Source organism: Gymnoscopelus microlampas (genome assembly GCF_963454915.1).
Source record: "Gymnoscopelus microlampas genome assembly, chromosome: 19".
NCBI classification, from domain to species: Eukaryota; Metazoa; Chordata; class Actinopteri; order Myctophiformes; family Myctophidae; genus Gymnoscopelus; species Gymnoscopelus microlampas.
The window spans coordinates 13,151,246-13,169,244 of NC_139956.1; the positions used below are offsets into that span (position 1 = coordinate 13,151,246).

General features: G+C 41.5%; 1 protein-coding gene across 2 annotated transcripts; it reads right to left on the minus strand.

Annotated features, from left to right (window-relative positions):
• Positions 1 to 5,015: 5,015 nt before the first annotated feature.
• myoz2a (myozenin 2a) lies at positions 5,016 to 16,490 on the minus strand. 2 transcript variants are annotated; one of them, XM_084043171.1, is made up of 6 exons: positions 16,303 to 16,490; positions 14,819 to 14,908; positions 13,521 to 13,694; positions 10,210 to 10,341; positions 6,825 to 7,002; positions 5,016 to 6,015 (listed from the first exon to the last, which is right to left on the minus strand). In XM_084043171.1, exons 2-6 carry the CDS (start codon positions 14,898 to 14,900, stop codon positions 5,790 to 5,792), a joined length of 792 nt encoding a protein of 263 aa, XP_083899297.1. In that variant the 5' UTR covers positions 14,901 to 14,908; positions 16,303 to 16,490; the 3' UTR covers positions 5,016 to 5,789. The 2 variants fall into 2 exon arrangements, with proteins under 2 accessions (XP_083899297.1, XP_083899296.1); XM_084043170.1 differs by having other exon boundaries at positions 10,210 to 10,348; positions 13,525 to 13,694; positions 16,303 to 16,489.
• Positions 16,491 to 17,999: the final 1,509 nt, after the last annotated feature.

Genomic DNA, 17,999 nt, shown 5'->3' on the forward strand with positions numbered 1-17,999 from the left:
AGCACAAGTGCTCATTTTCAGCAACGCCCTGCACATAGAAACACACAGACAGACAGACACATTAAAACCTGGGAGCTGACTAGTACAACCACAGTCTTATACTGTTGGCCACTACGCAACTCCACTGGAGCAGTTGGGGTTCAGTGCCTTGCTCAAGGGCACTTCAGTGGTGTTGGGGAAGTGGTGAACATTCACTTCCCCACCCAGATTTTTCCTACCGGTCCGGGGATTCGAACCGGCAACCTTCCGGCAACGAGGGCGCTCCTCTAACCTTTAGCCCACCACTGGCCCTATTCAACATTTTCTTGAAACGTACCAATTTGAATCAGGAGGCATGTTCATTCATTCTGCAAGGCCTGTGATCACCTACGGGCTGTTCAGCTGTCTTTTATTCTTTTCATCGCATTCACTTACACTTTTTTAATTTGTTTAAAAAAAGGCAAGAAGCTGATATAATCACACACCACCTGAACCATATTCTGCATCACCCCCAGTATTCATCAGCACTCTTAAAAGGATCCCTGGATAATAAGCCTTATATGCCTTCATACATAATTGCCAACCATAACTCAAAATTAAAATTTAAAACACCTTAAATATTTGATTTAGTTTAGAAATGGTTCATATCTTACTCAAATGGGACAACACCTGTCACAAGTTGATGATGTAATTTGTCCATGGTCCATGACATGGTTTTGTCATATGGTCCAGCCCTATGTAATGCCTGTGCTAATAAGTTTCAATATATATATATATATATTGTTTTGATGCTCATATTATACTATATACTGTAGGAAGTATTAAGTTGTTTTTTAATTAGGACATGCATTCCATACATTCCATGTGGCTGGACCACACATGGACAGATGACATCAACTTGTGACAGGCTTTGTCCCTGTAAAAGATTAACTATTTCTAAAATAAATGAAATATTTAAGGTGTTTTACATTTCTTGAGGCATATAAGTCGTATTAGCTAGGGATCCTTTTACATTAAGTTGACCTCAAAGTACATGTCATGTATTAGGCCTACGCCATGGTTTGAAACGTACCACACAGTGATAATGATCACCAGTTCTACATATAGCAAAAGCTGACATCTTTTGTCTACAGTCTGTCATTAATGTATTTCTGTATGTAGCTGTGTGTCTCTTTTCTCTCCTCCATATGACCTTTACTTTTAATGTGAATTTATAGACTTTGGCTACACTATTGGACTAAAACTGCAAACCTTCGGCAGTGTGGGGTTGATCAGTGCTCTTAAAATCTCTTTAATTTGCGGTCACAGGTGAAATGGCTGCTCCTGTATGACTTTAACCTTGTGTTAAAATGTAATTGACAGGTCAGTGTGTCAATCCTACCTTGTATTATATTGTGCTCCACCATACAGCAATTTGTTCACATGCCTTTCTGAATAGTGGCCTTTAATTGTCCTTCTGCTTCCTCAGCATTTCCTGTTGAAAGCAATAGAAAATGATTGCTCACTTGTTAGTTACTGTAGCATGCAGCTAGTGGTTACTGCTTTGTTAATGAGTGCACAAAAGAGAGAGTACAAAGGCTTACATGTCAAATATGTGTGTCTGCAGTCAAATGACAGAATAAGATCATAAGTATTCCTGAAACTGATTTGTGAGAATGCCCGACTTGCGGCTGGAAACAGTACAGAGGCCTTGAGTAGGGTTTAACCCGAAGGTGTACTTATTCAGCATATGAACACACATGCAGCTCTTCACTCAGTTCCCTCACTAACAGACCTCTACATATTCACTGGCAGCAGCATTTTATAGAGTACAGAAGTCCTGACGTCACTCGTTCAGCCCCTGGTTCGTAAAGTAATTTCTCTATGTAGAATAACATGGGGTCATCTTAGAATCGTCTCATATAAGAATTGCGGTCCAAAAATAAACAAAATTGTCAGGGAGGTGGTTCTGTATCGTTTATGATAGTCGGTCACTTATATTTGATACAGTCCGTTTCTGGCGAAAATGTAACTAATTCGGCCGAAGTAACATTATTGTTTTCTCACCGTCAGTTGATGATTCATATATCCATAAGAGTCAAACCGCCGGGATCATTTGTTTCTTTTTGGAACACAGTTCTTATTTGACGCGATAGTAAAGAGGTCTATAGGTATTCAGAACGGGGTCTATAGGTATTCAGAACGGGCCCAATTATACTGGAAACACAACAGGTGTGTGTGTTTCAGTATTCAAACAAACCTACCAATCACACTTCCCATACTATTATTACTGTTTATTCAACAATAAAATCATGACTGTGCAAAATGTAGCTGTGCGAATTAATAAAGTGCAAACATAGGTAACAGAGGACCCCTCTCTGTTACATGATTTATTTATAAAATTTGGACTAGAATTTAAATCTAGAATCCCCCAGAATACGATTACTACTTTCACATGGTAGGCTAAGGTGGTTTTGGCTCTATGAGAACCATTTAGCAAGAATACCACTTTGCATTTTTCTTAAAGGCTTTCATTTTCTAAACATTTCTTAGTTTCCTAATAAGTAAAGCCTAATACAAGCAGCACGGTCGTAGGACAAATATGGTATTAGTCTTTCTTGAGACAGTGATTTAGAAACGCATGTATATGTAGTTAATAAAATAATAAAAGCATAAATCCATTGCTAAGCCACTACTGTCTTAAACCATTACTGATTTGAATGCTGGAGGCAGACAACTTAAAGTAGTGCCAAATCAACATCAGGTGATCAATCGTATGCATGTTACACCTATTTGGAATGGGCTATTTAAACCTTCCTGCTTACCTGCTCATTGTGCTTGCTGCTGCTCTGTTACTTTGCTGATGTACGATTGTTGCTATTTTGTGCTGCCGTTATTCTTTTGTATTTCAATCCATGAGATGTCTGTCTGAACTGCTGAGTTAATGGACGACTTCAGCCATTTTCTACCTTTCTTCATATAACTGGTCCTCTAATAATGCTCATTATAATATGGTACCATTTTGTCAACTCATTCTGTGTCTCAGAGGAGGGCTGTGGACAGTTCAGAAACCCGCCCACCAGTGAAATAATCGCTGAGGAATCCAAGCTAATAGAAACGGCAGGCTTTCTATTACTGGAAAGTTAGCTCGCTATAATAGAAGCTATTGTTCTCGCTTTAAAATCAAATCAAACTAGAAAAAGTGCTCCTCGGAACACAGGTCTACGTCAGGTCAGGTAGGTTATTGTGGGCCAGCAATGTTCGGAAGTCGCCAATCAGGATGGAATATGAAAAATCGGACAGAACCATCTTGATCACTTGACTATAGAGATAATGTCTACCGATTTGCGTGATGTTAGGATCACGTGTTATATAAAAGAGTTACTGTATATAAAGTTATATAAAAGTTCGGCCTCCTGTTTCGAAAAGTTCGGCCTCCTGGTGGCGTTATAATAGGGCAATGTTAAAAGGGTGGCATTTTTTCCTCAACGTAGTGCGAATTTGCGTGCAAAGTTTCACCGCAATCGGACGCTGCATTCATGATTTGCGGCATTTTGTTCAAAACGGGCCACACCTGCAAACTTTAGATGTCAATGTTAGCCAATCAGGATGGAATATGAAAAATCAAACAGATCCATTGATCACATGACTATGGATATCATGTGCACCGATGTGCGTGAAATTTGGATACACACACACACACACACACACACACACACACACACACACACACACACACACACACACACACACACACACACACACACACACACACACACACACACACACACACACACACACACACACACACACACACACACACACACACACACGGACGGACGGACGGACGGACAGACAGGGTGCAAAACATACTCTCTCGACATGCCTTCGGCCTGGCGGAGACAATAAAACATTTGAAATCTTGTTTGAAATGTCCAAACCTGCGTACCAATGATGTCACTGGTAGGCAGGTTTCTGAACTGTCCACAGCTCTCCTCTGAGACACAGACCGAGTAGACAAAAAATTATACCATATTATAATGAACATTAGTGAGGACCAATTATGGAGAAAGGTTGAAAATGGATGAATTCGTCCTTAGGTGTCTAAATACTGTTGTGATGAATAGAGAGACAGATAGATGTGACCATTTTGTGGCAGCGGTGGCCTAGTGGTTAGAGGGGCGGCCTTGATACCGGAAGGTCCCTAGTTCGATTCCCCAATTCATCACATCAATCATGAATCACCGCTGAATAGCCCTTGAGCAAGGCTTCCATGCAGGGTCCGGCTGGAAACAAGCTTTGTGCTTAGTCCGACACCCTGGGTAAACAACAAACTTTGCTTTGCTTTTACCACTATAGCGCATCAGGCAACTCTACCACCCATCTATCACAAGTATTTCATCATATGGTATCAGGCGACATAAGCATAGCCGAAAGGTGAGAGACGACGCATCAGTCAACCACTCGCATCAGTGAAGCAGATTCCATTTGTCAGGCTGGGCAGTGTAACCTTGTGGTAGCCTATATGTTACAGTATACTGGCTCACATGTATCTCTGGCTGCTCTCTACATGTGATAGGTGATGTTGTACTTAGGCTACTATGTACACAGCTGTGGCATCATTCAGTCAAGTTGTTGAAGTCAAAACACTCACTGGGGAGAGGTTATTCATACATTGCTTAGGTCAGGGTTTCTCAAAGTGGGTGCCGCGGCACCCCAGGACCTTGACACCAGTCCAAGGGTGGCGCGGCATATTTTGATAATATTTGAAATATACTAATATTACATATACCATTATATCATATCAGTTTTAGTGTCAACAAATACAAAGTTGTTTTTAATCAGTTGTAACCTAAAGGGATATTCTCTCAAGTTTTCCTTGTGACATGTCCTTGTGAAAGAATTTACACATTCCAACTGCCAGGTTCACAGTACAATGACTTGTGTCTCTATCCGTCAAGAACAAGAGTAGTAAAACTTTGATTAGTAAAAAAAAGTTTTTGATTCATATTTACCTGTACAAAAGATGTAACAATGAAGAAATCTTGAACCTCGAGTATTAAGTAAGGTGTATCTTTAATTGGCTAACAGCAGAGAATCAGCTCGACACCCATAAAAGCCCAAAACGATAGCATTGGATCTGTCTCATAAATGAATGAGCACAGAGGTAAGATACAATTCTCAAACACATTAATATACAGCACATTCTCTATATTGTGGTAGCAACTCTGGCTACCAGCTGATTAATTTACTTGAGCTGCACTGTGCAGTGGAACACTTTATATGCCTGGAAAAGTAATAAATCACACTTTCTACTCCTGTACACGTGTGGCTAGCTCACCTCAGCAGAGACAGTGGGATTGGGATACTTTTTCTCTGACAGCCTGACCCTGCTCTGAGCCTACGCCTACCCCGCCCACCACAGCCACAACAAATGCGGGAGACGGCACGTCTCAAGATGACTACTTAAGATAGAGGTTCTCAAAGTGGGGTCCAGGGACCCCCAGGTGTCTTTGAAGGGTTTCCAGGGTGTCCCCAGCAAAATGAGTTAATGAAGCATCAACATTTGTCTAACCACTTTAAACCTATAGATACATCGGCTATTTGAAAATAGCCAACCTACAAGCTCACAATGCCGTCGCTCAGCAAAGCGTTGTGAGCTTGTAGATCGGCTATTTAAAAAAATGTTTTTTTTTAAACATTTTAAGAACACAAATCTTGTATGGGAGTTCCTGGCACCAAATATTTTCTGATGGGAGTCTGCGGCCAAATACATATTAATTTGTGGGTCCTTGACATGAACAAGTTTGAGAACCACCGACTTAAGAGGTTCAAAGGTCGTCTGACTCTGGGATGAACACAGGGTCAAGGGAAACCGTGGGGAGGCGGACGGGGCCGCCGGCCGAAATCCAGCCCTGAGGTGCTCTGTTGAAGGTGGGTCGCTTTGCCACTGTGTCGTCAAGGACCTCAGGGGGAGAAGGGAGGTCAAGCGGGAGCCTCTTGACTGAGACAGGAGGTGTTGAGGAGTTGCTGTAGCCGCCAAATGGGATGGCCACCCTGGAGGTTTTAACGGATTGACAGTGTTAACAGTAGCTGTCGTGTACTAATGAGAAGGAGCGAAGTGACAGATGAAATGATTCATGCAATTAAAGAGAAGCTACTGTACTAAGGATTTGGCCAGAGGACATTATTCTGAGAGATGGCTGCAGTTAGCAGTAGGCTTATAGCCATATTTATAATACCGACTTAGATGAAGGGCAGCACTAGTTTTGCTCTGTCAGCGTTTATACGAATACAGTACATGTATGCATAATGAGTTAAATAAAGAATAGGTGCATAATACCTGTGTGTGTGTGTGTGTGTGTGTGTGTGTGTGTGTGTGTGTGTGTGTGTGTGTGTGTGTGTGTGTGTGTGTGTGTGTGTGTGTGTGTGTGTGTGTGTGTGTGTGTGTGTGTGTGTGTGTGTGTGTGTGTGTGTATGGCGCTATGAAAAGTTTTGCATGGCGGCCTGCATGAAATGGGTTGGAGAAAAGATTGATGCTTACACCATCATTATTCAAAAGTATTTTCATTAGTATAATGTATAATGTATGTTCTGTATATCATCTGGAATACTCAATGAACACCAAGCACACCCTGTACTTTATCCCACAAACATTATCGATCACTGGCAAGTGCAACCGCGCTTTGGTATCGGTGCAATTAAACAGGTCTTCAATGAGATTCCACTTAATTTTTGTCTATGCTTTACTTTAATCTTTCTTTATTTCTTACTTTATATGTAAAGTAAAGTGCATCTGATTAACTCATTGCATGTGCAGAAGAGCATAAACATTTGGATTGTGTTTCTAACAGTGCAGTTCTTACCTGTTGAAGCACTTGTACCCTGGGAGCTCTGGTTGGGTGCAGGGCTCCGGCATGTGGCTGTCGAGAGTTTCTGCCAGGGCAGGGTCACTGATGATGGCTTGTTCCCAGGGTGAGCGGTAGGCCTTTGCTGCAGTGTTGAACTTCTCTTGAGGGACCTCTTTCAAGAAACCTCCATACCCTGAGAGATAACACACTGATTGTTTTTCATTTTGTTCATGTCAGAACATTGATTGAGCAATAGTGCTATTTCACCCTCATGCCAATGAGGAACATTGAACGGAATTCAAAGGAACATAATTTAATTTCAAGAATCATAGGTGAGAGCAGTGGTTCTCAAAGTTTTTTGTGCCAGGGACCCCCAGAAGCAAAGATTTGAGTTCAAAATGTTTTTAAAACAAATATTTAAAGATTTTCAAAAATAGCAGATCTACAAGCTCATAGCGTGGCACTCGGTGCCGCGCTATGAGCTTGTATATCTGCTATTTGTTTTATAGCCAAAGTATAAAATATGGATAAAGTGGTTAAAATGAATGTGACGCTTTATTAACATTTTGCTGGGGACCCCCTGGTACCCCCCAAGGACCCCTAGGGGTCCCCGGACCCCACTTTGAGAACGAATGAGATAGAGAATGGTCTGAATATACCGTACATTAAACCAAACAGACAAAGCGATCTAAAGAAATATAGGCAACAATAAATAAAGTCAAAAGCAGCACATAACATCTCATAAAGAACACTGCACTTAAACTGTACTGAGAAAAATATAGGTAACCCACCCCGCCCCTTTCTGTTCATCACATTAGCGCTATAATTCCACAGGTTTCCCTTTCCCCCCTCTGGCAATAAAAAACTGTTAATGGTTCACAGCGAAAAAGGAAGGGCATCTTCTTGTGTGTGTGTTGTAAAATGCATGAAGCTTGACCCACATCCCAGTATCTGCACATACTCTCATAACTACTTAATCACTCTTAAGCTTTGTAATCATAGATAATGTGTTTGCGTATAATGCTTCTCTCCTTATCACAAACCTGTATGGCCAGTATAGAGTTTGTACCACATCTATATGTTCCAAGATTCCTAACTGGCCTATTTCTGTATCAGTCATGGTGACTCATATATCTTCCGGCAACATAATGTATTCTCTGTGTGTGATTAATACACTTTAGTACGTGTTGTGTGTCACTGCTGCGCTGTCATCGTGTTCTCGGAGCTCGCGCTTGCTTGCAGAAGGGTAATCCAAATCAATGACCGGCCACCACCTCCGAGAGCGATCAGTAGATTATTAAATCACAACAGTGTGTGTCACAACAGTGTTTATCTCTGTCTCAGTAGTGTGTGTCCATGCACACGTAGGCCTGATGGGGGAGGCCTACATGCGTATCCTTCAAAAACAGCCCTTCACCCATGGGGGGTGCATGCAAGCTCAAGTATTACATAATAGAGAGTGTCATGACATGTCATGTCCAACCCTCACTCACAATGAACAATCCCCCTTCCTGAGTTTACCCTTTGCCCTGAGGAGGATGCAGGAGAGACCAAGCAGAGACCCTGGGGAAGTTTACGATGTTCGAGAAATCCATTGCAGAACATTTTTACAAGACTTTCTTTGGCTAGTGAAATATTTCTTCTGTGGTCACTGGTTGTAACAGAACACACCCGATGCAGTTTTTTCCTTCAATATACCATTTAAATGAACAAACAGGATTGTGTAACATTAATGTGACCACCTCGGGTCAAACTGACTGGGATAATAAAATAAAGAGACAGAGTTCTCACTGCACTATAGAAATGAGGCCCATCAGTATATGGGCAGTAAAAAAGTGCTTAAAGTTATAGCTTTAATATTCTTACTCGGATGTGAAATGACACAGAGCGCAAGCGCAGATTCTATTTCCAGCCATTCCACCAGTTAACTTGGCTCTATACTGTAGTAGGACATGGCTCAGATAAATTAATAGCCTGAGTAGCCTATAGATAAGGACATCCACCAGTTCTGAACTTCTGACTCATCAAATTTTTGCATAAGAGTGTACAGCTTAGCACGGAAATCTTAGTAACTGCCGAGTACATATTTCGTGTTGAGCTTCCATCATTGCACATCACGACAGCTGAATTAGGTAAATCTAATGAGCTGTGCCTGGCGGCTTTACGACTTAACTTAGACACACGCCTACTGTTCAACACCTGGGCACGGGTGAGCTATTTCAAGATCTATTACTCAATCGATACCCAATACCCTCTGACCTAATTCCTTCCGCCCCTGGAACTGGTCCACCCAACACCTCCGAGTATAGGGGAGATGGTAATGAACGTAAGCTCCCGAAATAGCACTACATTCTCTGTCCATGTGCTCATCCTTGAATCAGTGTTGGTTTTGTGTCTACTTGGCTAAATTGAGAGGTATTGGAGGGGTGCCTGCCTGTGTTATCTCAACGGTATCAGTATCTGCAGGAAGGGGCAAACAGGAAACACTCCTCATTTCCTGTGTATAAAACTGGCCAATTATAAAAAGACAGTCACAGCGGATCGTAAAAAGAGGGCAAAAAAATAGGATAAGTGAGAATGTCACTAGAAATTTTAAAGAAGGGGTGAAGAGAACGAGAAGACAGAGCGAGAGAGCGAATGATGAGAAAAACTCATCATCGTATTCTGCCGTGGGCCAAGAGATTCCAGACCAAGATAAAATGTTCTCACTTCATCAAAGCATTTGCAAGTCAAAGAAAGGAAAACACTTGGATCTGTATTAAAAAAAAAGACAATCATGATAGCAAGATAGCATGTGCTTCAAATCATAATAGATAATATAATTGTAGACATTTCGTAAAGTGTCAAATCAAATTTCATCCAAGCACCACTTATATTGCCCACACCACCCTCTGCTTTTTTTAACAACCATTAGATATTCTTAAATATTCTGTATTGCAGTGATAAACAGCGAGCAGTTTCTAATTATTCATGACAACATGTTCTCTCTCTATAGGGCAGTGGTTCTCAAACATTTTCATGTCAAGGACCCCCAAATGAATATGTAGTATTTGGCCAAGGACCAAAGAAAGAGTTTTTGTAGTATTTGGCCAAAGGCCAAGAAAGAGTTTTTACCAGGGGCCCGAAGAGAAGATTGATTTATTGACTTTTTTTTCCCAACAACAATTTCTTTTTAATAATAATTCAATAGCCAAAGTACAAATAGTGGTTAAACTGATTGCGACGCAATTTGAACTCATTTTGGTGGGGACCCCCTGGAAGTACCCGTACCCCACTCTGAGAACCACTGGTGTAGAACAGAGGTCAGCTTGATATCAACATTGTCATTCTTGCTTATTATTTATTTTCACTTAATAAGTGTAACAGATTATTAGCAAAGTTCAGTGCCTATATTACCTACCTGGAGCAATACAATCTGGGTGTGATTCTGTTGTTGTCTCTGGCGTCAGTGGCGTGTTGGGGGGTGGGTCAACAGCACCCAGGTTGTTCTCGCTACTGCCAGCATCACCATTCTCAGTTTGAAGAAGAAGCTCTACATTCTGAAAGAGAGATGAGTTAGATCAGATTGATTGATTGATTTGTATAAATTAAAATACAATTCACAGATATGCGTAATGCTGTGTCAAGGTATCTATCAGGATATCACAATAAAGTCCCATGACATATTTCCATTGTGGTCCTGTAGACTTGGCTGGAAGGCAGGAATATGATGTAACGCATTCTCTGGTATTTTACTCAGGAGACACTTTTTCAAATGTTTCTTAAAACTATCACAGTATGAACAGATTATTATGTCATTTGGATTTTTTTCCCATTGTTACCCACCTGAGCAAAGCAATGTAGGCTACTTCTCCATTAAATTGGACAGTTTCAAGTGTACACACTAGACCTCATAAATATGGTCTTTATCCAGAAACTTTCTGGCTAGAGATGTGTAGTTGTTTTGTTTTATTATTAACCTTCCAATAACAGAAAGGGCCATATATTCACCTGTCATACATTGGTCAAGCTCACATCCCAAGATAAGTAACAGAATGTTTTTCTTTGAAGTGTATCACATGGCCCTCCACAGAACAGCCAGCTGAGGCTCTACCTTGATGCAAATAAAATACATCCTGACTTACCTAAGTGCAAAGATAACATTGTCACATAACCAACCACTTACATGGAAGCTCCTTGCCAAGTAATGTTTCTATACATTTTTCAAGCTTTGAAAAGTGTATATTTCAACCATTCCACAGTAATACTTATACACTCATCTATTGCCTTTTGAATGAAATCAGTCTAATAAGGTAAACCATTCTCTATTGAATAAGACTCAATGGGTCTTATTCTTGCACTGGTTAAGATATTATAAATTTGGTCACGACTCTATGATGTTTAAAACCTTAAAATAGACACAGGTCGGCAGCATGCCTTCTGTCTCTTCATTGTTATGATTAAAAGCCCTCCAGCATTTCAAACCCGGTCTTGTTTTAGTTTGGGTCTTTTGAAGTAACCAAAAATATAATAATATAAATAATACATAAAATACGACAAATACATTCAATGTGAGTGTGTTAAAAATGTTGAGGATAACACAATAAAGTAAAAAGTCCACAAAGATCTCATGAGAATCTCGGGATCCACATGGGGACGGTGTGGCTTCATGTGGCCAGCATGTGACGTCAGTCGTCTATGACGTCATAGACCTACTGTATCTATGACGTATGACTACAGGTTTGGGCAAGGTTTCAGCCCTATCCCAGCCCCATAGGGCAGTGGTTCTCAACCTGTGGGTCGGGATCGCCAGGGGGATCCCCACATGATTTTGGGGGGTCCTCAGAGGACAGTGCAGTGAAAATGTTAGGACTTTTAGGACCATTTTAATACCTCAAAAAAGAATCAACAAACCATACTATAAAAACTGGTCAAACATTAGCCAAATTGTCAAATAATATAAGAAAGAGTCAAAAAGTGTGAAAATAGCCGATCTACAAGCTCGCAACGTGAGGCGTTGTGAACTTGTAGATCGTCTATTTTCACAATATTTATCTGTGGAACCGAGTCAAACTAAATGTAATGCCTTAACTCCTACAATTCCAAGTGCTTGTCAGGGTGGGGGGTCCCCAGTTCAAATAGGATTATTTTGGGAGGTTGTGGCCTGAAAATGTTGAGAACCACTGCCATAGAGTACCCACGTTTATGAGTAAAATAAACACGGCCCCTGCATCATGAAGATCTTTTCCCCCCATTCAAAATCCCATAGACTCTTTTTAAATCACGTCATATAAGAACTGTGTTCGAAAAAAAAAAGTAATACAAAATGAGGCCGTGGGATTTTGAATGGTGTGGGTTTGATGTTAACGTGTGTAATATAGGGGGCAATAACCTCAGCTACATCACTCAGGGACCTACTAGTAGCTGGAATGTTATCAAGGTGAGCCAGCATTTCAACAGTATTTGAACCCGATTTCCAACAACATCAAGCAGAACAAGGCCCAGCTGCATATATGCCTTCAACACAGGAAATTATGTTTTGTAAGACTTCAGTGTAATGTGTTGCAGTCCTGGCCAACAGCTTTCATTCCATTGAAGATATTTGTGATGATTTACTCCAGAACTTCCTGAGGAAATGTTGACAACTTAAAACTAAATCCCTCTTTCCCCCAACAAAATAAACAAATCCCCCCAAAATGTGCAGACTTTCTAACTTAAAAGAAGTGGGGGAGAGACACTCTCCTGAAACAGTTGTTGAATTGTTATAAGCCCTATTTAGAAAAATAGTGAAAATAGCCTATCACAAAGCATTGCAGCTTGTATCTGCTATTTTCTTTTTTCTTTTTTTTTCATGTGTTTTTATTGTATGTATATTTATTGAAAATGAAATATATGCATATATTTCAATTCATTATAGGATAGTGGTCAGTCATCCATTCACCACTTTGGTAACATGCAACATATCTTGAAATCTACTGGTTTCCATGGAATTTGACATTTATCTTCAGGGGCCACAGAAAGTGTTTTCAGAGCAGCACCTTTCTGGCATGCATTTCTAAGTGCTCTTAAGCGCCTCAAGTAGAAAACTGTTCAAAATGTAGAGCGCAGTGCCACTCATAGGCCTACATGTCAGTTTTTTCGACCACCAAACAAAATCAAGGAAGATGTGGGACTAAAACAATGAGCAAACAAGGGCACCTACTACACACTCCTACCCCTTCTCCTGAAAGTGGAATCAAGATCCGCTGCTAGAGCAATGGAAAGGACTGTTTCTGCATCCGTGTTCACCGTTATCTTATGTGTTACGATCTGTTAGGCTATTTGTGCAAATTAATAACGCAGATAAACACAAGGTTCGAATCTAACAACAATAAGCACTCTGTGCACTTTCGAAGTGCTAAGGAAATTAATACTGTATTTAATATCCAAAGCACTCGTGAAGAAAAACAAATTCTGTGGACACAGAAGGGGTAGGGGGTTAGGTGTCATCCTCCCTGGAGGATGACCCCTACAAATGTTGGTGACGCATGGCACTTATACTTATTCTGATCTAGCAGCAGCAGCAGCAGCACCCTTGAGCCTACGATTTCTGGTTCGGCGCAAGGAGCAACACGGCCTCTAGGGGCTGCTAACAGGGCTTTCAGTCTCCCAGTGTTGTGACCTTATGCGTCACTTGTCATTATGTGTTAACACCCATTGTGTTGGCCGTGAACCACACAGTGCGGTTTGAACTTACATGGGTCGCAGCAGCATTGGTTTGATTCTGTATGCTTTCAAACGTGTACTTTTCAGAACGTATCCGTCGCTTCTCGAAGAGAACGGAGCCCCGGTTGGAGGTCAGAGACAGCTCCTCCAGCATGATGTCCTGGGGCACACTCAGCTTCTTCCCGAGGTCCATTTCAATACCTGGCAACACACAGAGAGACGGAAGAGATGGGCTGTTTATTCTGCCATCATATTTCACACGTGTCTGTCTTGTACGCTGTAAGAGTGTGTGTGTGTGTGTGTGTGTGTGTGTGTGTGTGTGTGTGTGTGTGTGTGTGTGTGTGTGTGTGTGTGTGTGTGTGTGCGCGTGCGCGTGCGTGTGTTCGTGTGTGTGCGTCTGCATGTATGTGTGTGTGTGTAAAGAAGGACTACTTGAACTTTTACATTAATTAGTTTGCAGATATTTTGTATCATCTTGCAAACAAATTGGACCATCGTGACTTTGTTGGTGTGTTTCTTTACACTAACAGCTACAGTATTCACATTGTGCAAAAAAAAAAAAAAAGTAAACACCTTAGTATACATGAATCGCTGACTTGGTACTCCTGCCAATATGATAAACGAGGAATAATTATTTCCTGTCAGCCTCTCATGCTAGCGAAATGCATGCTAATCATGGCGATGTCATAGGCCTATACCAAAGGGGCACATGCCAGATTTGCCAGAATATCCTTCAGCTGTCAGTAGCCTTCAGCCCTCCCCCATCCCAGTGAGTTACACAGAAGTCCTCACCCTGAAATAGTGTGTTCAAAGGACGATGACAAAGGGATTAGTTACGTTTGGCCAATAAAACTTCTCATTTGCTTATTTATAGACAGGGTCATAGAAGGGAGCGCTGCAGCCTGGCGAATGGAACACTGCCGAATGGTGAAAGTCCGTCTGCGTGTGTGTGTGTGTGTGTGTGTGTGTGTGTGTGTGTGTGTGTGTGTGTGTGTGTGTGTGTGTGTGTGTGTGTGTGTGTGTGTGTGTGTGTGTGTGTGTGTGTGTGTGCGTATTGTGTTCCATGCCTCCATGTGCAACATTTTAATGAGTGTATCGCAAGCCACCTGGGATGTACTCTATAGTGTATCCTTTCAGCTCAGTAAATGCGGTAGTGATATATTACAGTATATGCCATTATATTGAATGCACACACTCGTATGGACACCGCAGGAATGTCGTCCTTTGAGGGCAAAGTGAGACAGTGGGGGACACAGGAAGACAAAGAAGAGAGGGGTCAGAGGGGACACAAAACGAGGAAGTGAAGGAGGAAGGGATGCGTCTACCTTCCGGGCCTTGGATCTCCCTGCAGATTGCTGCCGCCTGTATTTGCCTCTCCCTGGTAGTCATGGTACAGAACTGTGACATGGCTGCCCCTGGGGAGGCAGGAAGAACACAGAACACACACAGTTCACATCGGCGCAACCCTGTTCAAACTTACAACAACAACAACAACATGCAACAGGGAGACAGCACATGATGCAGCATGTCGACTATCGATTGACCGACATGACGCCTACGCACAACGCAATGCACACAACACACGCCAGCACGCATGCTGCAGCACATAGAATTTATTGGGGCAGACGAAAAGGGCAAACTTTGCACAACCCTTTAAATAACCGTGTGGGCAACCAGCACCGTCAAGATAATGGGGAAATCCATACGCTTGAAATGACCCGAGTGGGCTGAAAGGACACGTACGGGCAGAGAACAAGGTGACAGTGTCACAAGCAGGTGTTGCAGGGGAAAGTTCACGCTAAAGTAATTGTTATTTCATGGGTGTCAATGAGCTAAACAGACATTTCTTTCTTCCAGACATATATTTAATAAATACTATAATTCAGAGAGAAACTATAGATATATTAACAATCATTATTTGCATAATGCTGTTATACGGTTTATAGTGTTTTACATAAACAACGGAATAAAACAGTACAACAGCAAATAGTGAAATGAACAAAGAAATGAAGGCTGTTAAATAGTAACAAAGTAGATAAATACAATATTTTAAGAAATACTGAGACAATAAGTGGAATATAAAATCAGGTATAGTGAAATCCCATCTATAAAAGTGGAGTTTCAAAAGTTCAACCTTATCATCATATAATTGGTCCTCACTAATACTAATTATAAGATTACACAAATTCCATCTACTCGCTCTACGTCTCATTGGTGGGCTATTAATAGACAGTTCTGAAACATGCCTAGCAATCACATCATCGATTCCAAGCTAGTATAGAAACTACAGTCTTTCTCTGTAGAAATACGATTCTCATACTGAATTCCACTCATCTTGGGAAGCCATTGTTCCTGCTGACGTCAATGTTATGTTCGCACTGTATATTCTTAGCACTGTGTCATCAGCATAGATAAAAAAGCAGCTGTTGAATCATCCTTAAGTTATCACGTTACTCGATTGTCACTCCAAATGAAAACAACGTAAACATAAGAAGAATGTAGTGCTAATCAAAAGCACACTGGGGTTTATCAGCGCGTCATGTATGCCATTCAGACAGACCATAATGTATGTCCATAAACCTGAAGATCAAGCCCCGAGTCAAAGTTGAAATTACACAGTAAACATACAGGGTCATACAGAATACAAGTGATTTATGCCCTGTGCGAAGACGAGCTGTTAGTAAGAAAGAGCCAGAGGAAAACACACCGCAGGAGCAGGCAAAAAGTCGCATCTCAAATGAGCACATTTTGTTATTCCACGGCAAACATGTTGCACACCTGTGAAGTGACCTCAGAGTGAAAGACTTACCTGTCCTGCTGTAGGGCCCTATGGAGGAAGAGAGGGTGGGGTGGGGGGACGGAGGGGGTGTCTGTGTCTGAAGTTGTGCTTGTTTCCTTGGAAGCGGACGTCAGGAAGACGAGAGGCGAGGGGGTCAGACTGTGTTCTGCGACCTGCGTGGGTGCTCGTGCGCCCCGACAGACTGGCTGTCGTGGGGAGGGGGCAGGAAGAACAGGGGGATGGGGTGCAGGGGGTTGTCAGTGGCCAAACTGATCTGACTGACTGACCGACTGAATGAGTCACTGTCACTGGTATTTGGTTCACAAGTGGAGGGGGGGCTAAATTTAGAGCTCGAGTCTAGGGTGCCTACTGCTCCCTTTGCCCCCCATTTCTCTCTCTCCCCCCCTCTCTCTCTCTCTCTCCTTGTGTTTTTACAGTAACTAATGTTGGACTTGGGCTACATGATACCAGCTTAGCTCATGGTGTCTCCCTTTACCTACTGTATGGCTAGTGTATAATATGCACCAAAGGGATTTTACTCAAGGGGGACAATGCCAGTCGCAAGTTGATGATGTCAATTGTCCATGTGTGGTCCAGCCCAATGGAATGTATGGAATGTATGTGCTAATAAAAACGTATTTAAAATGTTGTTTTTATGTTCATATTAACCTTAGGAACTATTAAGTTGTTTTTTAGTTACGTAGGTTAAAGGTAGGGTAAGTGATTTGCTTTGGTTAAAATAAGTGTTAAATCGCTCTATATTCTGATAGTATACTCATTGCTATAGAGTGTTTGTTCAGTATCAGGAGTCTCCTTGTCTCTCCACCTCTTTATTAAACAGAAAATGCATTTTCGTTTCAGTTTCAGTTTCATTTCCAATTTTATCCAACCAGGACAGAGAACTCAATCAGGATATAGATTAAACAAGTGAAATTGGAAGTGATGACACTAAGACATGAGCAGGCACAATTGGAACTGGAACACTATACAAATTAAGCTTAAAAATGGGTACTTTCTCCTGACAAATTACATCATCAACTTGCGACGGGCGTGGCCCCCTTGAGCAAAAAAAAAAGAAAGTTTTCTTTAGGCTAGGGATCCTTATTAGCCAGGGATCCTTTTAAAGGAGTAGTTCACCCAAAAAAAGCTACTTAGTGTATCCCCCATGAAGCCTTGAATTCATGGAGAGTCTGCCGGTCATAATTTATTGGCATAGGAATGCAAAAAGAAAAGAAGAAAAAAACCCTCAAAAGGTATTGTTTTGGGTGAACTACTCCTTTAAGTCTTCTGACACTGTAAAAATGCACACACATATGTACCGGTAAAATTACCCTCCTGTCCTGTGTGCGTGTTTGTGTATCTGTGGCTAATCTCAGAAACTACTATACCGATCAGTGGCAGATTTCTTGTGCACGCTGCCAGTAGACCAAGGAACTCAATCACTGAATGTTTTTCAAATCGGCCTCATGGTGGCGCTATAACAACCTAATTGCGGTCGTGGACTCAAATTATATTGATTGACACAACTCTCCATATTGGCCACACCCATCCACCTAACTAGACTTTCTGCCATTTCGAATGTTCTTCTAAACACACTTTTTGTTCAAACCTCACTAAAATGGCTACACATGCACATGCATATGTAGCCATATATTATATGCATCATATATAATATAAATGTAGCATATAAATATAATATAGTTGATATTGCATATTGACGGCTATAA

Coding starts and splice junctions, on each gene's coding strand:
- myoz2a (XM_084043170.1), bottom strand. CDS start 14,900: ATGTCACAGTTCTGTACCATGACTACCAGGGAGAGGCAAATACAGGCG. Junction 10,349..13,524: donor CCAATGCTGCTGCGACCCAT/GTAAGTTCAAAC, acceptor TCTCTCTTTCAG/AATGTAGAGCTTCTTCTTCA. Junction 6,016..6,824: donor GGGTACAAGTGCTTCAACAG/GTAAGAACTGCA, acceptor TAAAACCTCCAG/GGTGGCCATCCCATTTGGCG.